The 25,228-nt window shown below is 38.5% G+C and overlaps 3 protein-coding genes and 1 long non-coding RNA gene across 5 annotated transcripts; all 4 read left to right on the top strand.

Moving 5' to 3' along the window:
* The first annotated feature begins 284 nt into the window (after positions 1 to 284).
* LOC307142114 lies at positions 285 to 801 on the top strand. The gene is made up of 3 exons (XR_013818424.1): positions 285 to 415; positions 544 to 627; positions 728 to 801. It is a non-coding gene; the product is annotated as an uncharacterized lncRNA (long non-coding RNA).
* A 4,213-nt stretch (positions 802 to 5,014) lies between these two features.
* Positions 5,015 to 9,878, top strand: neff2 (neuronal intermediate filament family member 2). The gene is made up of 3 exons (XM_079842657.1): positions 5,015 to 6,125; positions 6,806 to 6,930; positions 8,580 to 9,878. The coding sequence occupies exons 1-3, from the start codon at positions 5,145 to 5,147 to the stop codon at positions 8,638 to 8,640; spliced, it is 1,167 nt and encodes a 388-aa protein (XP_079698783.1). The 5' UTR covers positions 5,015 to 5,144; the 3' UTR covers positions 8,641 to 9,878.
* Positions 9,879 to 12,992: 3,114 nt separating this feature from the next.
* On the top strand, positions 12,993 to 15,969 carry mrps26 (mitochondrial ribosomal protein S26). The gene is made up of 4 exons (XM_079843026.1): positions 12,993 to 13,378; positions 13,561 to 13,707; positions 14,603 to 14,726; positions 14,974 to 15,969. The coding sequence occupies exons 1-4, from the start codon at positions 13,158 to 13,160 to the stop codon at positions 15,103 to 15,105; spliced, it is 624 nt and encodes a 207-aa protein (XP_079699152.1). The 5' UTR covers positions 12,993 to 13,157; the 3' UTR covers positions 15,106 to 15,969.
* A 722-nt stretch (positions 15,970 to 16,691) lies between these two features.
* On the top strand, positions 16,692 to 24,491 carry LOC307142342 (serine protease HTRA2, mitochondrial-like). 2 transcript variants are annotated; one of them, XM_079843084.1, is made up of 8 exons: positions 16,692 to 17,379; positions 18,185 to 18,389; positions 18,834 to 19,028; positions 19,161 to 19,193; positions 19,413 to 19,521; positions 19,610 to 19,679; positions 22,636 to 22,731; positions 22,834 to 24,491. In XM_079843084.1, the coding sequence occupies exons 1-8, from the start codon at positions 16,937 to 16,939 to the stop codon at positions 22,997 to 22,999; spliced, it is 1,317 nt and encodes a 438-aa protein (XP_079699210.1). In that variant the 5' UTR covers positions 16,692 to 16,936; the 3' UTR covers positions 23,000 to 24,491. The 2 variants fall into 2 exon arrangements, 1 of the variants encoding a protein (XP_079699210.1); XR_013818459.1 differs by having other exon boundaries at positions 16,695 to 17,379; positions 19,610 to 19,909; positions 22,834 to 23,441.
* The last annotated feature ends 737 nt before the right edge of the window (positions 24,492 to 25,228 follow it).

The raw sequence follows: 25,228 nt of genomic DNA, 5'->3' as shown, positions 1-25,228 counted from the left end.
CAAATAATACATAAATACCTCCTGTGGAAGAAAAAATTAAAAACGGGTACATAATACATTCAAGCTATTTCCAGGCATGAAGAATTTATAACGGTTATATATACTTTGTCATTTTGATTATCAAAGATGAGTTTTAAGGGATACAATTATTGACTGCAGGGGGATTTTCATTTAGCAGAACATCCCCCAAAGTCCATTCATCTGGGCCTGCCTTATGGATATATGTAATTCTTGTATCATCTTTCTTTTGTAGCCGTTCTTCATGATCTTTGGAATGCATCTCAGTGGAGTGAAGCTGTGCTTGTCAGTGTTGGGGTTATTCTGCTGTCATCCATGCCAGCATCTCTTCAAGCTTTAAGCAACATTTTCTTTACACGATTTTTTGATGTTCATTTTTCCCTTCGATTTATATCAGGTATGTAAAAATGCAAATTTTCATGCTTTAGAAATGGTCTACAATTACAGCTAATTTCCAGATCTTTAACAACTAGGCTGTATGTTATATGCAATGGTCTATGGTCACGTGTGATTTCTGTCATGTAGTTTCGTTAGGACACGTTCTCATGCAGTCAAGCAACTTTCTTCAAATGCGTCTCCTCTTCTATAGATCATCAAGCGTTGATGAACGTCAGTAGCAACTGCATTTATAAGTTATCCAGGAACTGTATCTTTTTTTAAGATATTTATTTACTGGCAGTCATTAAAATGTGTCTGTTTTAATTTTCAGGCATGATAATAATGACATATGCTTTTGGGGGAATATCGGCTGCCATATCATTCATAGTTCTTCCGATTCCAGCAATTCGACAGTACCTTTGTTCAAAACTTGACGTAAAACAACTTTATGCACTTAGATGGAGATGTTGTAAGTAAACCAACAAATGCAGTTTTTTTTGTAGTCATTTCACGTCACAAATCAAAATGTTCAATTGTCATGTTCCCTCTGGCTGATGATGAGGCCACTTAAAGGGTTAGTTCTGCCAAAAATGAAAATTCTGTCATTAATTAGTTACCCTCATGTCGTAAGACCTTTGTTCATCTTCGGAAACACAAATTAAGATATTTTTGTTGAAATCCGATGGCTCAGAAAGGCCTCCATTGGCAGTAACAAAATTTACACTCACAAGACCCATAAAAGGTACTAAAGACGTCGTTACAAAGTCCATCTCACTACAGTGGTTCTACAATAATTTTATGAAGTGACGAGAATAGCTTTTGTGCGCTTTATTCAACAAGTTTCTGTCTTCCACTTAGGCCTTTGACGTGAACTCACGAAGCACCACAACGCATAATATTCTCGCGCATGCGTCGTGGTGCTTTGTGAGTTCACGTCAAAGGCCTAGGCGGAAGACAGAAACTTGTTCAATGAAGTCGTTATTTTAATTTATTTTTTGCGCACAAAAACTATTCTCGTCGCTTCATAAAATTATTGCAGAACTACCGTAATGAGACTCACTGATTCATAACGCTTCGAAGCTTCATGATGCCTTGTTTTGAAATCGTCATCACTATATATAAGTCGTTATTTAGGGTTTTTTTGCGCACAAAAACTATTCTCGCCGATTCATAAAGTTATTTTAGAACCACTGTAGTGAGATGGACTTTGTAACGACGTCTTTAGTACCTTTTAAGGGTCTTGAGAGTGAACCGTGCATTGTGCCAATGGAGACCTTTCAGAGCCATCAGATTTCAACTAAAATATCTTCATTTCTGTTCCGAAGATGAACGGAGGTCTTACGGGTGTCGAACGACATGAGGGTAAGTAATTAATGACAGAATTTTCATTTTTGGGTGAACTAACCCTTTAAGATTGTATTAATTTACATAAATTAAGTCTACAAATCACTTTTAAATGAAACCACCTGGTATATCAAGGTTTTTCTAGACCTTGGAAATCCTGGTTCTTCAGAGACAAAAAAGGAATTGAATTAATATAAGTAATTTTAGCTTATTTTATTTCCATTTTAAGTCATCTCAAAGGATTAGTTCACTTCAAAAGGAAAATTTCCTGATAATTTACTCACCCCCATCTCATCCATGATGTTCATGTCTTTCTTTCTTCAGTGGAAAAGAAATTACGTTTTTTGAGGAAAACATTCCAGGATTTTTCTCCACATCATAGACTTCCATTGCAACCAAAATATTGAAGGTCCAAATCAATGCAGTTTAAAAGCGCTTCGAAGGGCTTCAGAGGCTCTGTTCAATCCCAGATGAGGAATAGGTCTTATCTAGCGAAACCATCGGTCATTAAATTTTTTTTTTACTTTTTAATTTAAATTGCTCATCTTGCGCTGCTCTGCGGCTCGCCAGTGATTGCGCAATCATGTCGAAAACGTCATACTAGACGTAGGCAGAAGTACCGCCCCTGTGTTTACAAAGTGAAGACTAATACAAACACCCTTTAGCAAAAAAAAAGGTAAAACAACGATGTCGGATGATTTTAAAGTTGAAGATGGAGTGGCGTTTGTATTAGTCCTCACACGTTCGCTTGGGGCGGTACTTCTGCCTACATCTAGTGTGACGTGATTGCGCAATCACTGGCGAGCGCAGAGCAGCACAAGATGAGCAATTTAGGTTAAAAAGTGTATTAATTTAAAAAAAAAAATTTTTATGACCGATGGTTTCGCTAGATAAGACCCTATTCCTCATCTGGGATTGAACAGAGCCTCTGAAGCCCTTCGAAGCCCTTTTAAACTGCATTGATTTGGACCTTCAACATTTTGGTTGCAATGGAAGTCAATGGTGGAGAGAAAAATCCTGGAATGTTTTCCTCAGAAAATGTAATTTCTTTTCGACTGAAGAAAGAAAGACATGAACATCTTGGATGAGATGGGGGTGAGTAAAATATCAGGAAATTTTAATTTTGAAGTGAACTAATCCTTTAAGGCCCACTTGGAAATCTGGCCCCGCCCCCCTGGTTGAGAACCACTACTTAGGACATGTAAATAAATAGCTTGCAGACAAATATTCCAAAAGCAATGCTGATTGGGACTGACTTTGACAATTTGGACAGAACTCTCCCCCCACTCTGAATGTGTTATATTATATTTGTTAAAGTTACATGTTGGCTGTATCAATGATGATCTTCCTGTCTCTTGCTATCTTTGTTCTAGATTTAGTCTGGGTAACCGTTATGATTGTTACACTCGTCGGGCATAGTGCATTTATTTTGTATTATCTTAACAAAATTCTGGAGTATACTAACGGTAAGTTGGAATTAAACGTCATCAAAATCAGTTGCCCTATTCTTTTTTTTTTTTTTTTTTGCATTGTTACGTCAATGTTTTGTGTGGTTTGTGCTAAAATGTGTCAAATATCTTTGTAATATATATATTTTTTTGTTAGCTTTTATGGTATAGCATGGCTTTCGAGCAATTTTAACCTGACTATTATAACGTGTCATTGATCATAGAGCGTTTTGGATGGATCTTTGTCACAGTGCTGCTCCACGTCTTGACTGCGATTGCACCCTCACAATTCTCCAGTACAGTTCCTGGTAACAAATGAAGAAAAAGATTTTCAGATTTTCAGATTTTGGCTACACTGTGGCAAAATATAACTTTTTCTCTTTTGTAGATGTTATTTACACTACTTTGTTTATGTATGGGGTGGCAGTTCTGCCAGTGGTCAACTCTGTTTCTCTTGCCACAGAATTAATACTCCAAGTGTGTAAGTATCAACACCTAAATAATATTTTTGTTAGCTTCTGTTGGAAAGGACACTAAATTCTTGTGTTTACAAGACAAGGGGGAGAGAACAGTGGATGATCTGCGTGTAATAGTGCTGCCGTTTGAAAGCATTATGTCTGGTGTGTGGCTGGTTTTACAGATCCATGCATACTGTAAGTTTCATTGGTACATTTTGACACATGTATAAGAGTTGGTAATGCTAATGCCACCGCTCACTGTCATTGTCTTTACCCGTGATTTACAGGGAAATTTTCAGGGAGAAAGTAAGTTTAAATATTTCCTTAATTTTTTTTTATTTTACTTTAACTGCAGGATTTCAAGTCAGCAGCTAAAGTTTATTAGTATTATTTTGCATTGTTTAATTGCTTTAACAAGTGTTAATTTGTCTTTCAGTGTACAGAAGGAACTGTATGTTCTGAGGGACTTTGCGGCACAGTGCACACCACAGGTAACTTAGTTTTAGAGGCTGAATATTTAATGGAAAAGAGTAAAGTCACAGGTTTATGTTGTTTGGTTGACAACTTAGTTACTTTATTTAGGGACTTAATAATGTTGAACACTTTTTAAAAGCATTTATTGCATTGCTGTAATATGGGTTACCCTGATATTTAGGCTCTGACAGAATCTAGTGGAAAAAAATCCTCAATGGGGAACTTAACTTATATTGCTCTTAGCATTTATCCTATAAAACCCAAAATAACTGTGTGTGTTCACCATTACAGGAAGGAGACATTGGTGAATCAGATCATTTCTCAGAGATTCACCTTTCTGAGACTCAAAGATGTCAGCCAGAGGCTGCGGCATTCCTGGGAGAGCAAGAACAAGAGGTTTAAAATGGTAGTTTAAACAGTAACACCATGAATGATGAGCTATATGTTAACCTTCTTGTGCTAACTTTATTTAATTCAATTGATTTCAGTAGAAAAATCAAGCATTATTGAACAATCAAATGCTGATACTTTGAGTAATGAATTGTATATAAAATTGTATATAGTGAAAAAAATGTACCTTAACATTATTGTTTATCCCCATATTCTAAATCAAACGGCATGGATTCTTTAAAATACGTTTCACACACAGATTCATACAGCCATTTGAATAACATTTCAAACTGAAAACATGCAGAGGGACCCTATGATAAAAATATATAAATCAGCCCTTCCTCCTGATATGCTACTCCAGCTAAAAAAGAAACACAAAACCAATCGGCAGCATCATGACACTGCTGAGCTGTTGATTGGCTGAGAATCTCTCTCTGTGTGTGTGTGTGCAGAGAGAGTGTGTGTCCTGTATAAAGCAGACTGCTCTGCAGCATTTCTGAACTGGTGCAGTGCCGGTTCATCTCCACTAATGGTGTGTAGAACAAGGGGGACTTAAAAAGAAAAAACTTCTTCAACCAACAAAACATTAACATCATTTGAAAACCAAACAAAAAACAACAAAAAATCCTGCATCATGAGCTTTGACCCATTCATCTCCTCCTCCCTCTCCCGGAGAAGGGAAGATTCTTACTCCAGTACCACCACCTATCGGCTCTCCCGCGGGCCCTTGTCTTCCTCCAGGTGGCCGATGCGGTTGGAGCCTCTGCAGCGCTGGGAGCAGAGCGACCTGAGTCAGGTGAGTGTAGTGAACGCAGAGCTGTTGGATCTGCGGGCCCAAGAACGAGAGCAGCTGGTGGGTCTAAACAACCGCTTTGCATCCTACATTGAGAAGGTCCGACACCTCGAGCATCAAAACCGAGCTCTGCTCCTGCAGCTGGAGGCCCTGCGGCGAAGACAGAGTCAGCCGTCCCGCTTGCAGCAGCTCTACCTACAGGAAGTACGGGGCCTCAGGGAGCAGCTGCACCAAGAGACCCAGACTAAAGCACGCATGGAGGCACAGAGGGAGACATTGCAGGAGGCACATGCACAGTTGCACGAGCGCTGGGAGGAAGAGGCGCGGCGGCGTAGCCAGGCAGAGGCGGACGTGCAGAGGTTGCGAGAGGAGGCAGGCCAAGCCGCTCTGTGCAGCTGTGATGCGGAAGCCAGCGTCGTCTCCCTGGCACAGGAGATGGCCTTCCTGAAGCAAGTGTTCGCCGAGGAGCAGGAGGGGCTGAGGGTCCAGCTACAGGTTGCCAGCCTCAGCGTGGAGCTGGACACAAGCAGACCTGACCTGTCGGCCGCTCTGAGAGAGATCCGAGCGCAGTATGAGAGCCTGGCTGGACGCAACATGCAAACCGCCGAGGCTTGGTTCCAGGGGAAGGTGGCGAGCGTAGTGGAGCTGACAGATAAGCAGGAGGAGGCTGTGCGCTTGGTACGTGAGGAGACCACTGAGTACCGACGGCTGCTGCAGTCCCGCTCAGCTGAGGTCGAAGCACTGAGGAACGTCATCGATTCACTGAATGCACAGCTAGGGGAACTAGAGGAGACGCAGAACACTGAGGTCACCAAGTACCAGGTATAGATCACAATTGCAATACAACCAAATAATTTCCTCTGTAGAGACTGAAAAAAGTGAGGTCATTCTGACATTATAGAAAATTTTGTCACTGAGGCCATACCCTTAAAGGGACAACTTTGTACCGTATCTACCTATAAAAGATGCATATTAGTTGTAATATGTACCCTAAAGCTACTACTGTGATACTTTGAAGGATAAAACGGTTTTAAGTTATCCCTTAAGGGTACTGCCCCAGTTATAAGCTGTTGTAGGCTACCCATAAAAGTAAAATTTTTGCACATTTCGCATGTGCTTCCTCACGAGGAAACTAATCATGAAACAAAGACTTGACAGAGCCTCAGGAACACAAGTCTTTACATAAGTCTGTTCTACAGTCTCAACATTGATGGAATACTCTTTCTGCTGCGCTTTTGTCATTGTAATGTCCAAGTGATACCAAAGTTGCAGAAATGTTACTGATGCTGACTCATTCCTTCAGTGCTGAGTCATGACTGACAAACTGAGTAGAACAAATGAGACTGACTCTAGAGGGAAAGGTATTGCTGAGCAAAATCTGTTAGATCTATTATGTTGCTACTCTGTATCTCTGGCACAAATGCAGTATGTAGGAATGTTTCTGTCAGCTAATCATTTAGGCATGAATTTATGCTGTGAAATGTTTTCTGAATAACTTCTAGGGGACGATAAGTGACCTAGAGAGGGACATTTCTGATGCGAAAGAGGAAATGTCACACTATTTGCGGGAGTATCAAGATCTGCTTAACGTGAAGATGGCTTTGGATGTTGAGATTGCAGCTTACAGGTAATTTTTTTTTTACAGTATGACTCACATGCGGGTCACAGTTAATTGGGGGGAAAAAAATCACAAATTTGTGAGGACTAACTTAACCCTTAATCACCCCTTGGGGTCCGGCTGACCCCACTGGACTTTTCCTTCATTTAAAAAAGTGTTCCCTTCATCTCAGGGGTATGCGACTCTGTGACTTTTCCTAAATAATCTATCTAAACATGCACAAAAATCTGGGCTTGATTTGGTTGTTCTAAAAAAATGACCATTTAAGGTCCTCTGGGTCAGATTGACCCCACATTGAAAATGAATGGGAAAATGAAAAAAAAACTTTATTTTTTTCACTTTGTTTGTCACAAAAATAAAACACAATCCAATATAAATCGGAAAATGTCTACATTTAAATCAAGGTCTGGTCCTAGAGCATAAACACAAGTGGAACGAACTTTCTATCTCATACACACCCATGCATATGCGCGCACAAACACACACGTGTGTGACTGCAACAGAGCGCATTTGTATAGAAATTGTCAAATAAAATCAACAAAACTGGCATAAATCTGAAAAATTGCCATACATAAATGAAGGACTTATACTAGAGCACAAGTGCAACATGGAACCAGCATGTTCACTCACACACACAAACACACACACACACACACACACACACACACACACACACACACACACACACACACACACACACACACACACACACACAGGTGTCTGGGGCATTTTTTAGATTTTGGTAATGAATGTAAAAATGTAAAAAAAAGTTTTATTTTTATTTGTTTGTCAAAATAAATTAAATAAATCCAGTATAAATCTGAAAATTTCTACATTTAAATCAAGGTCTGGTCCTAGAGCATAGACACAAAGTGGATCTTTCTATCTCTCTCTCTCTCACACACACACACACACACACACACACACACACACACACACACACACACACACACACACACGTGTGTGTGACTGCAACAGAAAGCATTTGTATAGAAATTGGCAAATACAATCAACAATTCAACTACAATCAACTAATACTAGAGCACAAATGCAACATGCATGTTCACACACACAAAAATATATTCACAAAATATATATCAAAGTTATGAGGAGAAGTTGAAGCATCAAGAAAAAATGAAGTGAAAATGGACCTCTGCTGGATATATGTGGTCATTGCACTTTCTTTCTTTAACTATAATTTCCTAAGGTTTTTCCACAAACCTGCAGATGGCAGTATTCGATCCCCAACACATTGAGCAATGACCAAAAACAATTTAGATTTAATTAATAATTAAGATCATCATTTAAGTGATTTTGTCATTTTTTTTTTTTTTTTTAATGAGCCAATTTATGGCCTAGTTAAGTAATTGTGCAGTAAATAGGTAAAGAAAACTACCAAATATCCACAAAAACACAGCATAAATGTAAAGTTGAGAAGTAAATAAAAAAAATGATAGCTTTCCATGTAAAAAATGTATATTTCCTTATGCAAATCTTTGCTCTGTAAATGTTTGGGGTCTATCTGACCCTAAGGATCAAAAACGTAAACCCTTCTTGAGGGGCGATTAAGGGTTAAATTAAGTCAGGATGGTAGATAACAAATGGGTAATGATGTGATGTAGTTTGTTTTGAACTGACTTTCATTTTTGCCTTAACAGGAAACTCCTGGAGGGAGAAGAATTTCGATTTACATATTCCACCTTCCCAGCCCTTGCCTAACCCCCTAAAACACACAATCTCACATTCATCATTCATATTTTGAGTACCATTGAGGGAGAGACCCACGTTAAGATCCTAACCTACAACATCATCCCCCTGATTCAAACATTAATACGTGAATAAACCTACTTTTTTTTCTCCAAAAACTCTACTAACCATGGCTGCGTTTCCCAAAAGTATCGCAAGCTTAAGTTGATCGTAGAACAATTGCACCAATGGTCTCTATGATTGGTCTCACAATGCTTTTGAGCAACGCAGCCATGGACCCACCATCTAAGACCCTCTTTGCCAAATCCACATCCCATAAGCATTGTATTTACCTTTGATCCTAGTTCTTTAGTTACTTACACCCAAGGTCCACCATTCAACCATGAAACTAAGCCTCAGCATATCATTGCTTTAAAGTCAGACGAGCCCTTGTGTCACACAAGAGGTACACATAAGGAGGTCCCCCTTCTTCTTTACACTAGAAATGGAAAAATGACCACCTTGGAGACATCACTAGGGGCAGCACTCACTCAGCCAGAGCTCAGTGTCATGTTGGCAGATTCTCACGGAGGACCATAGAAGGTTCCACTTGAAGAGCAAATAAATCCAGTGTAATTTTCACTAAATTGTAATTTCTTTGATTCCCAGCACCCATTGAGCATCTGATTAGCCAATGATCCCCAATATGCAAACTTTTAACCAATTGTTTGTTGAGGTGAATCGTTGTTAACTCAACTTGCTTTGGATACTAGGAATAGACTAAAGCCAATTTGTTCATTTGACATTCGACCAAGAATCAGCCAACAGGACACTGTCCACCATCCCTGGCTCTTTAGATTATATGTAGTTAGTGCAACGGTTATGTTTTAGTTATGTTAGAATGTATTATTTTGCAGCAAACGTTGTAGTAGCGTAACATTTAGTTTGCTATCTGTCTGTGTTTCTTCTTCTCATAGGTTTGTTTTGTTGAGGATATTTGATAATTTTGCTTTAGAATTGACAGTGTTTGACATGATAAAAGCATGACTGAAAAATCAAGAGTAGAAATTAAAATAGCTCTAGAACTGGAGTTTTTAGACTCATGGCTCTCATCTGCTTTTGTTGTGTCATCGAAGTTATAATGCAAGTCAATAATCAGTAATTTGGAAATTAACAAGAAACCGAGTCTGTTTATCATGACAGTCTCTGAACTGAATGGTGCTGTATGTTTGTACCTAAAAACATGCTGAATAAAGCAACAGTACCTCTTCTGCTGTGTGTGAGCCTTTGTGCAAGACATGCAGTGAAATTACAAAACATATCCAGCGTAAATATTTTAATGTCCAATTCTACAATAGAAAATATAAATAAATAATAATAATTATATATATATATAGGGCCAGCCTTCGCTCCCCACATGCATCAATGAGCCTTAGCCATGACCCTGTCGCCGGTTCACCACTGTTCCTTCCTTTGACCACTTATAGATACTGACCACTGCAGACCGGACAAGAGCTGCAGTTTTGGAGATGCTCTGACCCAGTCGTCTATCCATCATAATTTGGCCCTTGTCAAACTCACTCAAATCCTTATGCTTGCCCATTTTTCCTGCTTCTAACACATCAACTTTGAGGACAAAATGTTCACTTGCTGCCTAATATATCCCACTCACTAACAGGTGCCGTGATGAAGAGATAATCAGTGGTATTCACTTCACTTGTCAGTGGTCATAATGTCATGCCTGATCAGTGTATATTATGTAGGTATATACTGTAGGCCTATATATATATATAAATCACAAACTCAACACATTCATAATAAAAAAAAATCATGATTTGTGACAAGGCGAAATTATGACATTAAGAAGTCATATTTATGACAAAAAGTCTAAAGTATGAGATTAAATGTTTTAATTATTACATAAAAAGTAAAAATTGTGGCAGTTGTAATTATAAGAATTTAAATCCATTAAATTTAGATTTAATTTCCACTTTTTATATCATAATTTTGACTTTTAATGCCATAATTGTTCTTTTTTTTAATCTCAATAATGACTTAGTAGCTAGGCTAAATCATTTTTATGTTAGCTGTTATTTACGAACGCATTATTTTTCCTGTTATGTAAGTCTCTAAGTCAGTGGCAGTTCAAAAGACATTGGCCCTCATTTATCAATCTTGCGTACACCAATTTTCCAGCGTACACCTGGCGTACACCCAAAACCACGGTGACTTTGAGATTTATCAATATGGACGTTGGCGTACGGCACGCTCAAATCCTACACCAGCTCAGGAGGTGGTGTACGCACGTTTTGAATTAGTGCGAAAATGCGCAGAAAAACAATTCCTAACACCACAAAACGCACTGACAAAGATATGCTATATTATGACCCACTGTAACAACAACAACAACAAATAAAGCCCTATTCGCACGGGAAGTATTATCTGGGGACCTCGTGTGATTTAGAAATTACTCCCCCACATCTGAATTTTGCGTGGCGCATTCGCACGAGATAAACTGTGATTTTACTCGAATTTACTGACTTATCTCCCGGATATGATGTTACTTGAAAATGTTTTTTCGTTATATAGCTGTATGAAATTATAAACAGTCGTATCGATATCATTTTGATTGTTTTAGTAATACAAATAATTTCATATAATAACAATATAGGCTACGACGGAAGATTCAGTTTCAAAGCTAATGTAAAAGTGCCCATTTAAGCGAGTTGTCATTGTACTGTTCTGTTTTTTAGTGTTTTTCATTAAGAATAATATTAAACACACCATTCAAGCAATTAGGCTACTCCCAAATTGTGCTCATTCTAAAGTGAAAGTAGTACTAGTCTATAATCCGCGCGGCCGCACGGGAAGTCATAACGGTGCGCATTATATGCAGCCTAGCTCCATTCTTCGTGAAAGATAAAGATAGAAATGCGCACAGGACACAAAAACCTTGCAAAAATTATATACGATCCGCCTAATCCCGGCCAAATAGATGCCGATTCGCACAGGACTATCACAGGACCTCGGTGTCCGGCGAAATATGGTAGGTCATTTGCGGGGAATTTTTACTTTACATATTACAGACATGGCCGATTTGCACGGGATTAAGATCACAGACATTCTCTGCAATTATTACAAATCACCTGAGCTCCCCACATCCCGTGCGAATAGGGAAGTAATTATAAACTTAAGTGTTTATTTTTGTGCAACATGGACTTCAATGTTTAATTTGTGTGACTTTACCAAGGCATTTGATATGTATTCCTCCAGTTGCGAGCCTGTGCGCTTTACCTGACGTTGGTTAGGCCCGGTTAGCTGCGCACGGACTGGAACTGAACATAATTCAGACTGACAAAATAATAAAAATGACATTCTTCTTCTTTTAAATAATAATAAAATAAATAATAATAATAACGAAATTCTTCTTCTAAATAACAATAAGCGTCATTAATAATACAAATCATAATAATAATAAGAATCTAACAAATTGTCATGCAATTATATTAATGTGAATGAATGGTACTCCACATCACATCATCATCACTATTGTACACCCGAATACATGTGATGTGATACGAAATTAAATGCATATTATTTCAAAACACGTGCTGTAAAATAATTAATTGTGATAGGTAATTTCTCATCCAAAAAGCTATTTAAACTGGATTTCCACCGTACACCTTTTTGTGGGCGCCTTTAATCCCACTCTTTAAACTCCCAAATAAAACACATTTTTTTTTCCACTTCCCTGGTGATGGTCTCGATCTCCACGTCAGAGAAGTTTCGCTTCATTGCCGTCTTCCGAGTGTCCATGGCGTAAAATGAGGGCGTTGGGGAGGCATGAGACTTGAATATATAGGGGCGTGTTATTCTAATGACGATCGTTTTCAGCACGGCATTTATCAAGGGCAGGTTTTGCGTACGCCTGGATTTCAGAGGTGCGCACAGCTTCATAAATCAGGCGGTGAGAGGAGTGTAAGCATAATCTTAAGCCAACATATACGCCAGTTTCTACGCAAGATTGATAAATGAGGGCCATTGTGTAAAGATTGTGTTTTTGTCAGTGGTGTTTAATCAAAAATGAATGAACGAAATATGTTACAAAAATGCTTGTTTGTTTAGTATTTGTATCCAACAGTTAGCCCTACTTTATTACCTAATTTATGCCACCTCCAAAGGCTTTTTTGTTTTTTGTTTTTTCTTCCTCAGAAGTAGGCTAGAACATTTAATGGAACCGTTAAGGAACAGAAATCAGACTACCTCACGATCTCCATCCCTGTAGTTATTGAACGCGTTCGCAGACAGTTGTGTTTATGTCCCGCGCGCGGCAGTAGAGAGCGCTTTGCGTTCAGCTCAGCCGTGACTGTACGTCGAGTGAAGAAACGTCTTCCGCGGTTAAAGTTCAAGAACATGGCGGCCTTTGTGAAGAGGCTCAATGTTATATAGCCATGCTGGAGTCCGTTGTACTATATTCATTCCTTCCTTCCTTCAGGTTTTAACTGTATAGACGCTTACCGTTAATCATAACTATATAGATAATCTTCAACATGTTGCGGGCTTTATCGAGGTGTCATGATCCTGTAGTCCGTCTTCTCGCTCCTCGAACTACTGTTATGGTCGAAACTGTCAGGGGAAGAAAGTCTCGCACAGACCCCAAAGCGAAGTCAAAACTGGGCCGGATCAAGACTCCCCCTCCCGTGGATCCAGTGGAAATGCTTGTACTAAAAGAGCGTTTCACGGAGTACAATTTGATCCTAAGAGCCCTGCGGTAAGACATTAAAGCATTTCCTGACTGATTATGATGTCCAGTTATGATTATGACTGATGGCCATCTAACGTTAGATCTGTGATTACCAAGGTCACTCTGCCCCTCTAATTTTCTCAACTATATCAGTGTTATCTTTGCCATTTAATTTTGAGATTGACTATCGGAACATTTTCTGCATGTAGACTTGAGTTCAAGGAGCAGGTGTTGAGGAAGAAATATGAAGATGAGGTTGGTTCCGCGGCAGAGGAGCGAGCTAAAAGGGAGTCTGAAGAGCACCGGTCACTAATGTCCTGGAATGATGCTGAAAACCTTAGATTGCGTAAAATGCGGTGAGTAATGTGTCCAATGTAGATGTGATTTCTGTGAGATGTCAGATTTGTACGCGAGGGGCATTTTGTGAGAAGGTCTGCGTCCCACAGTACTACAAACCACGGCTCTCTCAAGAAAATGTCAGCAAAGTACATTTATTTGTGTACATGTTTTATGCAATATGTTTGTAAGGCTAAATTATATTGCTTTAAAATATGAAATAACTGCTATTAATAACACAAAATAAATCATACATCAAATACAGATCTATTGTATGGTAATTATAGCTACAAACCAAACCCTAATAACTGTACGCTTCAATAAAATGAAAAATACTGAGTTTCATAATTAACCCCTTAACTGTCACCCCCCTTTTTGAGGCATCTATCCATCATAAAAGTACTCCATACGGCTCCAGGGGGTTAATAAAGGCCTTCTGAAGCGATGCGTTTGTGTAAGAATAATATCCATATTTAAAAATATTCATCTGAAAGAAGAATGTTATATACACCTAGGATGACTTGGATGAGGGTGAGTGAATCATGGGCTAATTTTAATTTTTGGGTGAATTATCTTTTTAAATTTGTGAGCTCTAAAGGAGGATGGATTCTAACTGTCTGTCTGTCTGTTTTTATCATTCATCTGCTTGGGGGAAGAAAAAAAGAAGAAAAAAAAACGTTCTGAAAGTTATTCTAACTATACTATATTGTTTCTCTTTACATTTATCGTTATTTTTGTGGTATTTTTATATTTCAAATTATTTATAGAACTATATTTTTATCATTCTCGTTCTTGGTGCGAACATGCCTTTAGCCTTAAATACCGCTCTGATTAATTTGTAGTACTGCTGGATGCAGTTGGATACACTACATTTTGTTGCTGACTTAAATGGATGTGTATCGTCTGGTCTTCCAGAGAGCAGCGCGTGCAGATGGAGGCTGAGGCCGCTGAACTGAAGAGGACAGAGGCACTCCTCTTACGCCAGCAAGAGCTGGAGAACTACATTAAAGAGAAAGAGAGACAAATTCTTCAACTACAGGTGAATCTTTCAGTGCTATACACAGAATGGATAGAATGCAACAGAACACTATCAGACTTCTGACAAAGACTTTGTGTACATTTTGTCCAAGGTTAAACAAAGTATGAGTTGGGTTGGCATGTTTGAAGTTATTTTATATATTTCTTAAAAAGGATGTTTATTATTAAAATTGTGCATTTAATAGGTACATTTGATAAATTCGTTTTTATGGTTTTATGATTTAACCCTTTGCATTCATCTGTTTCAGGAAGAGGCAAAGGAATTCATCACACTGGACAATCTAGATGAGCGGATTGAAGAGGCTCTTGACAACCCGAAAAACTACAATTTTGCCATTGATAAAGAAGGACGTGTTGTCAAACGGACTGCGTTACAGTGATAAATACACAATTAATTTAAAGAACAAAAACAATACCTATGTACATAAAATATATACTGTCAGTGTCATGGTTTAAACTGTTTGTCTGGACAAAAAGTCTTCTTTGTCTTTGTTCTTTGTCTTCTGACCCTCTAAGGATTATGATAGAGTCCGTGGCTGTAGTGACTGTGTGTACTGTCTGAGGAACTCATTTTCAAAATGTCTCAATTATACTAAAGTCTCTTGGAACTGATTTGTTCAGATGGTCTTCATTAGTTAAAGCAGTCCATATGGTAAATGTCGTAATTGGCATCTAAAAATACCAAAAAGTTCCAGTAAGGGGTGTGGTGTGTAGTAAATGAGTCATAATTCCCTTAAATGTAGAAACAAGAGAAACTTACTTCAGAAGATAATTTTATCATCCCTCAGTTTGTAAAACGAAGTGCCAACAAAATATAGCCATGAACACTTTTAAAATACATATTAATAAGAGACTATGGATGAGTTCCATTAGGAAATAATGATAAACGCTTCGTGAAACCTTTGCGAATAATTTGTTTCGAACCAGTGAAGCATATCAAACTGCAGTGCCAAGGTCACGTTATTTCAGTTAAAGAGGCTTTGTTACACAACTTTCGACATTTAAGCGGTTCACCTCTAGGGGCAATCTCTACCCTACCTGATCGATTTTTATAAATGTGTACATTATAATGACACATTTGTGTAATAAAAAGGAAGAGTTGTATTTAAAAATCTGATTTACACAAGCCCTACAATTTAATATCACATATTATAAGACACTTAATATTTAATTAAGGTATTCGATTATTTGTTAATAGCATTTAATGTATTACACCTTCAATTAAACATTTGCAATTGGTTTGTAAAAGGTGTTTTATGCATGTTTGGGCTGAGTTTTCGCTGCATTTACACTGGTCTGACCAGCAGGGGTCCCCAGCGTGTCGCGCTTCGAAACATTGAATCATTTTGCGAGATTCGAGGTTTCTGAAAAGCTTCGTTTCTCCCATCACTACTGTGCCCCAGATATTAAGATTAGATATTACGATTATTAAGTAGAGCGAAGTTTTGTGATTCTGCCCAGACTGCGAAAGGCGGGTTGACGTCATTGTAAAAGAAGAGTTTGTCGAAAGCAAAGAGGAAATAGAAAACTCGGAATGGAACGAAAGCTGGAGCCGATTAATTTCAGAAGCGTGGAGGAGAACTCAATCCGCTTCACTTGTACCATATTCCAGACCAGATCTTAGTTCGTTCACGGGAATATTTTACAAAATAAATGATTCTTGAATAATTCCACTTAGTAATAGTTTATTATTAATATGAACACTACATTGTTTTTTATTCATAAAATGATTCAATAATAGTTACATGAATAGTATTTTAGAGAATTTGTTTTTTATTCATAAAATGATTCAATAATAGTTACATGAATAGTATTTTAGAGAATTGGTAATGGTATTATATTTATTACACTTTCATCTATTAAAATCAAGATCATATTTCCGATGAGTTTAATTTTAATTTACACACCGGATTTGCCAGATTGTTTACTTGAGTAGCAGGACTTCCCCACTCTCATCAGACATGTCCATACATGCGCAGAAGCGTTGGCCAAATACAACTTCCGTTGTCTTTCACAGACCCTACAGTCAGAGCCGGACAGGCACACCTCTACAGGAATATGTGATGAACATTTTAACCGCGTATTCCTGTATAGAATAAAGATTACATAATTATTAAATAACTTTTGCTAATATAATGTGTTAGACACAGCGACATCAAAGTCCTACTTCCATCTGGACAGTGCTTTCTACTACGATACATCTGATGCAACATGGCAAGTACACATGTAAATCGATGTCTCATAAGGACAATCACGAGATGTCTCCGGGACAGCCGTCGCCAAACAAATGTGATGACAGCACGGCCTTTAGGACACTTTTCTAACTCCTCTTCAGGTAAGCAGGACCATGTAGAAGTACGAACTGAAGTTCCACACCGGAGTTCAGGAGGCAGCAGTCGCACCGCTCGCCTGGCAGTCGCTTTTGGACTGGGACTCGGAGGAGCAGCAGCCTTGTTTTCATTAAGAGACGAGAACAATAAAGATGCCACACAGAGCACAGTGGCAGTCAGACGTTTGCTGATTGACAGCATACTACCTACTGTCCAATGTGCCTCTCCATTTAAACCTGACAGTCCGCGGTACAAGTACAATTTCATCGCTGACGTGGTAGAGCAGTCCACTCCTGCTGTAGTCTACATCGAGATCGTTGGGCGGTGAGTCTGTCAAAAATACAATAAAACTGTGTACTAGCTCTGCTGAAAACATGTTTTGTAACTGTTTCAGCTGGTTTAAATGTGTCTGGTTAATATGGTCTCCTACAAGCTGCTGAAAAATTACACAAGCTTTTCTTAAAGGCACAGTATGTACGATTTTTGGATTAAAGTATTAAAAAAACACTTGAACAGTTATATATTTTGTTGACTTATGTACTTACATTGTCCCAAATGTTTCCAAGAATGTTTAAATCCAGAGACATAAGCAATTTTAATCAGGACACGGACCGGGTCCGTGTGTCGCCTATCAATGACATCATACCCGCGTTACCCTCGATTTTCTGTTTTATTTTGTAGAAACCATGGAAACACCAAATACTTTAATATATTATGTGTTTTATTAGACGGGTGAGCAACTGTTTGGATGCATTAATTGACAGAAAACGAATCATTGTTATATTGCTCAACACCGTTAGTTATTGTTTAAATCTCATTTATTCTATTTACCGCAAATATCAACAAGTGTCTCATAGTAGCCACAGAGCAAACGCACAGAGTAGCATTATAACATAATAAAGAATAAAAGCTACGCCTTTGTTTTGAATAAGTGACACCTAGCGGTGAAAAATTACATATTGTGGCTTTAAACTAGCCAGCAGACCAGACAGCCTGACTTGAATTGGAGTTGAGCAAACCAGTTTAGGCTGGTTTAAGTTGTTTTTCTCAACAGGGATCTTTTGAATCAGTTAACATATGTATATTGATTCTTTGTGAAATGATTGTGTCTTATACTGTTTCTTTTTAGACACCCTTTTTCTGGCCGTGAGGTGCCTATCTCGAATGGCTCCGGCTTCATCATAAGTAGTGATGGGCTGATAGTGACCAATGCCCATGTGGTTGCCAACAAGCGTGGCGTCCGTGTCAAACTGACCAATGGAGAGACTTACAATGCCACAGTCCAGGATGTAGACCAGGCTGCAGACATCGCCACCATCAAAATCAATGCTAAGGTACCATTCAGCTCATCAAAGGAATATATTACATTTTACATTTTATGCATTTGGCAGACGCTTTTATCCAAAGCGACTTACATTGCATTCAAGGTACACATTTTGTCAGTTCTTGCTTTCCCTGGGAATCGAACCCATGACCTTGGCATTGCTAGCGCCATGCTCTACTGTTTGAGCTACAGGAAAGCTAGTATATATTACATTTTGAAATATATGAAAATAGATAGCAGTTGATTTAAATTGTAATAATAATGATGCCTTGGTGAGCATAAGAGACTTATTTCAAAACCTTTTCAATGGTAGTGGATGCTCTGATTGCCTGAAAGGTGTGTGTTCAAGTTCAAAGCACTTTTTTAATGGTCACAAAGTAAATTCAAATTCAAATGTAGTACATGATTTCGGACGCAGCGATAGCCTCATTGTGTTCTCTATGTCTCTTCAAAGCATCCCCTCCCAACGCTGCGTCTTGCTCAGTCGTCTGATGTGCGTCAGGGTGAATTCGTGGTTGCCATGGGGAGCCCCTTTTCTCTTAAAAACACAATCACATCTGGAATCGTCAGCTCTGCCCAGAGAGGCGGTAGAGAACTGGGCCTGTCCAACTCCAACATGGACTACATCCAGACTGATGCTACCATAGATGTAAGAGCACAGGAAATGACATTGAACAATTTAGGTGTAATTGCATGTAAACACTATATTTGTGTCATTACAATTATTTCATTTATCAAATAAATATATTGCATCACTCAGTAGTTAATTTCTATTTTACAGTTTGGAAATTCAGGAGGTCCCCTTATAAACTTGGTGAGTCACTGACATTAAATAACATAATGCTTGTGCCTTTTGGATTTAGGAACGAGGAAGTTTCATTTCGCACATCTAATTTCATTTACAGTTCATTTGACTAAAACAAATATAAGCCACAAGAAGGATAAATATCTGATCAATCTATCTGAGAACCTAATGATTGTTCACATGTTAGCCTCATGAAATGAACTTATGTTTTATGTTTGTAACCTTCAGGATGGGGAGGTCATCGGAATTAATACCATGAAAGTGACTGCAGGGATTTCCTTCGCTATTCCCTCAGACAGAGTCCGCCTCTTCCTTGATCAGGCGGTAGACAAGCAGAGTAAGAATGACCCTTGACCTCACAGGTTCTTGTTATCATTTGTTTTGAGCTCATTGACTGTTTTTGATGTGTATTGGGTTGTTTCCAGAGTCCTGGTTTGGAGAATCGGGATCAAAACGGCGTTACATTGGAGTGATGATGTTGACTTTGACCCCCAGGTGACAAGCTGTTTTTTTGATACCACACCCAAAAGGCCCCGGTATACTCGCAGTGAAATTCTTTTTCGTTCTTTTGCTTAGGGGTGAAAAGAAGTTGAGAAACACCTTTGCAGTGATATACTGTTAGCGAACACCTGGCGCCGCCCACACTGCTCAGAGCGGCGTTTAGATGAATGTTCATTTGTGCTTTCCACTCACTAACAAAATTGAACTCACAACGAAAATAACAGGTGAGAAAACAGGTTAGTTCACCCAAAAATGAAAATTGGCGTATTGTTGACGAACACATAAGCACAAAGGATCGAGCAAAACAAAACACCGGTCACAAAATGCCAGAGGAGTTTGTTGCCCTATTTGTTTGAACTGCGAGATGTGTCTACTCTCACCTAAGCTTACGCTATGACTGCGTCATGCATCGGGTCAGAGGTCACTCTTCGGCCAGAACTCGACTCGTGTATGGCCGTTACCGGAAGCCAGTAATTACAGTTGATAAAGTTATAAATATGGATATTTTTCTTACAAAAATGCACCGCTTTACTTCAGAAGGCCTTTATTAACGCCCGTATGGGTTACTTTTATGATGAATGGATTTTTGGGCTCCAAAAAATGGTACCATTCACTCCCATTATAAAGCTTTGAAGAGCCAGGGAATTTTTTAATATAACTCCGATTGTTTTTGGCTGAAAGAAGAAAGTCATATGCACCTAGGATGGCTTTAGGGTGAGTAAATTATGGGATAATTTTGATTTTTGGGTGAACTATCCCTTTAAGAAGTCATCTGATCATAGCAATGTGGATTTGTTTGCACCAGCTCTGCAATTCGGCACTCCTGTCAAGTCATGTCACATTTATTTATAGCACTTTATACAACAGATTGCTTTAAAGCAAGCAGCTTCACAGTATTAAACATGAAAAAACCAAACCGTATCAGTGTCTTTCAGTTAAAATTACAACTTTATTTTCTACTATAAAACAGCTCTCTAGTGTGTTTGTTTTACCCGCATCTGACCTCGACGGACTGAACAGAAAAAAATTAACCGGAGATTTCCATGTCAAAGAAGGCAGAGCCTCAGAGCCACACCTATCTATTACATAATCGCCATGGACCAATGGTAGTTTCTTAGGTGGTTATACCAAGCGGCAACTTCCCGCAGTTTCTCTTGAAGCCCATACGGAAGTGACTTAAGCCCTATTCGCACGGGATTAGTATTATCTGGGGACCTCTGGTGATTTGTAATAATTGCAGAGAATGTCTGTGATCTTAATCCCGTGTGAATCGGCCATGTCTGTAATTTGTAAAGTAAAAATCCTCCCGCAAATTACCTACCATATTTCACCAAACACCGAGGTCCTGTGATAATATTAGTCCCGTGCGAATCGGCATCTCTGTGATTTGGCCAGGATTAGGCGGATGGGATATCATTTTTGCAAGGTTTTTGTGTCCTGTGCGCATTCTATCTTTATCTTTCACGAAGAATGGATCTAGGCTGCATAAAATGCTCACCGTTATGAATTCCCGTGCGGCCGTGCAGATTATACTTTCACTTTAGAATGAGCACCAATTTGGGAGTAAATTGCTTGAATGGTGTGTTTAATATCATTCTTAATGAAAAACACAATAACAGAACAGTACAATGACAAACTCGCTTAAATGGGCGCTTTTACATTTAGATTTGAAACTGAATCTTCCGCCGTATATTGTTATTATTGCTCAGTTCAGTTTTTAATTGTAGCGTCTGTTCTCTAACTGAACTAAATAATGTTTATTACTATAAAACAATCAAAATGATATCGATACGACTGTTTATAATTTCATACAGCTATATCTATAACGAAAAAAACATTTACAAGTCTTGACATCATATCAGGGAGATAAGTCAGTAAATTTGAGTAAAATCACTGGCTTGCTTATCCTGTGCGAATGCGCCACGCAAAATTCAGATGTGGGGAAGAAATGTCTAAATCACATGAGGTCCCCAGATAATACTAATCCCGTGCGAATAGGGCTTTAAACTGCAATTCATCGACTGGCCACTAGAGACAGGCTCCAGAAGGGAGCAGAATCTCATAGAGCCCCATGTTAAAATGCCCAATTTTCCAGCAGAAAAAACATGTTTACAGTCTGGTACAAATTGTGGTTTTGGTCTATACAGCTAATTTTGCCCTTCATGACAACTGTGAGGGGGGGTGAATTTTTTTATAACTCATTTGTTTACATTATATAAAGCCTTAAAGTTCTGCATAATTAAGGGCGTGGCCACTTTGAGTGACAGGTGGATAGCCATTTATCTGCTGTCTCTTAGTCATCGCGTCACCTCAGGTCCACCCACGTCCCGCCTTTTTGCCCATTTTCTGTTATCCGGGAGTGAAGCGCGATGACGCGCTGCCAAGATGGCAACGGCCAGCTCAACCCTACTTTACGCTTCAAAACTGCTCTTCAGAATCCTATGGGTGACGTCACAGACACTACGTCCATATTTATTTACAGTCTATGGTTTATACCAGCCAGAGGAAACTTTTTAAGAAAGTTCGCTTTGGCAAGCTGTTTCGAACTCCCGGATTCCAAGCGAACTTCATTTTGGCCTGATTTTGTTTGATATTACGTCACACCAATTCATTCTTCTATTTCGTTTGAAGTATACCAGGGCCTGAAGATTTCCACTTCAAAGAAGGCGGACCCTCAGAGTCAAACCTACCTATTACATAATCGCCATGAACCAATGGTTGTTCAAAAAGCGTTTACCAGCCAGAGCAATTTTTTCTGGAAAGTTCTCTTTGGCAAGCTGTTCCAAACTCCAGAAACAAACTTTGTTTTGGCCCAATTTTGGTCGAAATGACACCACAGTAGTTCATTCTTTGTTTTTCGCTTGAAGTATATCGGGTCCTTAAGTGTGTGTGAGATGATCAAGTGTCAAGTCAAGTGAAAATTTTCAATGGTGTCTTTTTCTCCCCTCAGTATAATCGAAGAGCTGAAGATGCGTGACATGTCCTTTCCTGATGTTTCTCATGGAGTTCTTATCCACCGTGTTATTATAGGATCTCCAGCCAGTAGGTAAGCAGCAATGGTCTAACCTACCTGACTGCTCTAATTGCTGTGGTCTGTTGATTTGAGGCCTCCTATTATTGATGCCATTTCCTGTTTTCTATTTCATAGAGCCGGAATGAAACCAGGGGATGTTATTGTTGAGATAAACGGGGCAAAGGTGAACACGTCAGAGGAGATCTATAACGCTGTGAGGACAAGTGACAGCTTAAACGCAGTGGTCCGCCGGGGTGCCGACCTCCTCATGCTGCACATGACCCCAGAGTCCGCGGAGTGACATTATGTGAAGCTTGTGCATTTAAAAAAAGAGAATAAGAAATGGTTTTGCTGAGGATAGATGGTGAGAAATGAGAGAGAGAGGTTACATTGAGAATCAGTGTGAGGAAAATGTATTGTTGAATCGTTTAAAGAAGGTAGTAATGTAGAGGGCTGAACAGTCTAGTTTGTTTAGCAAAGCTGGACGTTCTTGTAGTTGAAATTGTGCACTTTTTTTGGAAGTATATGAATTAGTGTGGATGATTCTGATTAATATCAGTGTGTCCTCGCAAACTACACTGTATCAGTATTGTTTTTGAAGGAAAACCACTAATCGTTCGCTTTTGGGATTGTCAAAAGATCAATGAACATTTGACCACCCTAATAAAAGTGGGTGCTATTATTACGACATTTAATGCATTATAAAAACAGCTGTGATTTTGCAGTAAATCATTGGAATATCAAAGTATTTGGCTCATCTCCATTATATGTTCACAATACCTTCAGAAAGTAATCAACGCCCACTGACTCGTTTTGATACACTGCAGAATCAGTTCTAGAATATTCAGTCTTTTAGTATTGTCACCCTGATGACGGCATGGGCACTTTGTGGTGACTTTGAAATAGACTTTGAACCAGAAAATTAATATCAACTTAAGCTTTCAAAGTTGTATGATGGACCGTTTTCACATTTCCAGAAGCTGAAATCATTATAGTTTGGTAAACCTCTATAATAATGAATGGGAGACTAGAGAGCCAATATCATTTTTTTGTAGGCCTTATCTCTATTTGCTACAATAGCAAAATACAAAAAATCCATGATAACATTTCCAAGACTTTACTAAAGAGGGAAGAAATATAGAGAGATTCAATACAGCAGTCAGAAGAGAGAATAAAGTGTCAAATTTGCCATCATTCCCTCAACCGTTTTATTAGAAACCCTCACAGCGGCGTTAACTGCCAAGGGAATCTACTGCCAAACTTATATTACACAAAGTAGCATTATAAAGGTTTTTTTTTTTTTTAAATATAGAAAACTTGACTTGATTTTGGATGTTGCAAACTGGAAACGTGTCATCACAGTGTGTGAAAAAGGTCCATTGTTCTTTTCACTCTTCACAACTGTTGTCAACGATGTCAGTTCCTCAAAACACATTTCACACTACGGGTCTTGGATCTCAGAAAAGGTCTATATAAATACATATGGGTGATTCTATTATTGCAGGTACATTTGGTGTAAAAAGTAATTATTTTTTACAAATTATTTCCAGGACACTCCTGTGAAAGAGATTCTTAATCTCAGAGAGCTTTTTTCTGGTTAAAAAAGGGTTATTTTTAAAATTATTTTATTAGTTTGTTACTCGTTGTCATGGATCACAAGATGTTACAGGCCATAACAATATAAAATGTTCTGTAAAAAGTGTCTTATATAGCTGATTTTCTATAGGTAATATTTTGTTTATTTTAATTTATAAAAGCCCAAAATTTTCCTAATTCTACAACATTAAATTGTTTAAAAATTACTTATATCTTATAAAAATGTGTGTCCATAAGTCATGTCAATACTGTTACCGCACCATACTACACCATTGGTGGAATTATCTCCCACAACCGTGTAAGATTAAATGATTGATGTCACTTTCCCTCACTGATAAGAACTGAAGCACTGAAAGGTATGTGTGCTCTGTCTGGGAAAAGATTTTACACCAAGAGTTATTTTGTTAAACCTCAAAACTGTCACCACAATATCAAAAGGAAAACAGAATTTATCACTGATCAGTGGGTTGTTTAAAAGTCTTAATCACGATTTCAGTAGTGCCATGTGCTCTTAGCATTTATGCTAGCAAGTGGAGTTTTTGGCCAAAAAATGTCAACTCAGTTACCAATGTTATTTCTACACGTTTCCTAATTGGTCTGTAACAGAGTTGGCAAACAATGCTATGAAGAAACTTTTTTGTTAAAAGAAGAAAAAAAAGGAAGTAACTTGTGCGTAAATTTAACATGTTTTCCATAAGATGCTGGAAAGAATTCCTGTTGGTGATAGCAGTCCTGTAGTATAATTATGAAATGTGTTTCGACTGAAACTGCAATCGTCGATGACGGACAGTTGTGTGAAAAGAACCGTCGAATTTTAAAAGTCATGTAGTGGGCGAGATATAAACTTGGAATTGTGACAAAAGAATGTCAGAATTGCGAGTTGTAAACTTATATTATCTGAAGAGGGAAAAAGTCACAATTGGGGGGCGTGGGG

Source organism: Gobio gobio (assembly GCF_949357685.1).
Source record: "Gobio gobio genome assembly, chromosome: 18".
Classification (NCBI taxonomy): Eukaryota; Metazoa; Chordata; class Actinopteri; order Cypriniformes; family Gobionidae; genus Gobio; species Gobio gobio.
The sequence above is the reverse complement of the archived record's forward strand: the minus strand, read 5'-3'. Positions and strand labels throughout refer to the sequence as shown.

What these genes read in the sequence shown, in the direction of transcription:
- neff2 (XM_079842657.1), top strand. Translation starts at nt 5,145, where the DNA reads ATGAGCTTTGACCCATTCATCTCCTCCTCCCTCTCCCGGAGAAGGGAA. An exon ending in CTGAGGTCACCAAGTACCAG is followed by an intron (nt 6,126 to 6,805) that starts GTATAGATCACA and finishes AATAACTTCTAG; the next exon opens with GGGACGATAAGTGACCTAGA. An exon ending in GTTGAGATTGCAGCTTACAG is followed by an intron (nt 6,931 to 8,579) that starts GTAATTTTTTTT and finishes TTGCCTTAACAG; the next exon opens with GAAACTCCTGGAGGGAGAAG.
- mrps26 (XM_079843026.1), top strand. Translation starts at nt 13,158, where the DNA reads ATGTTGCGGGCTTTATCGAGGTGTCATGATCCTGTAGTCCGTCTTCTC. An exon ending in CTTAGATTGCGTAAAATGCG is followed by an intron (nt 13,708 to 14,602) that starts GTGAGTAATGTG and finishes CTGGTCTTCCAG; the next exon opens with AGAGCAGCGCGTGCAGATGG. An exon ending in GACAAATTCTTCAACTACAG is followed by an intron (nt 14,727 to 14,973) that starts GTGAATCTTTCA and finishes CATCTGTTTCAG; the next exon opens with GAAGAGGCAAAGGAATTCAT.
- LOC307142342 (XM_079843084.1), top strand. Translation starts at nt 16,937, where the DNA reads ATGGCAAGTACACATGTAAATCGATGTCTCATAAGGACAATCACGAGA. An exon ending in GAGGTCCCCTTATAAACTTG is followed by an intron (nt 19,194 to 19,412) that starts GTGAGTCACTGA and finishes TGTAACCTTCAG; the next exon opens with GATGGGGAGGTCATCGGAAT. An exon ending in ATGTTGACTTTGACCCCCAG is followed by an intron (nt 19,680 to 22,635) that starts GTGACAAGCTGT and finishes TTCTCCCCTCAG; the next exon opens with TATAATCGAAGAGCTGAAGA.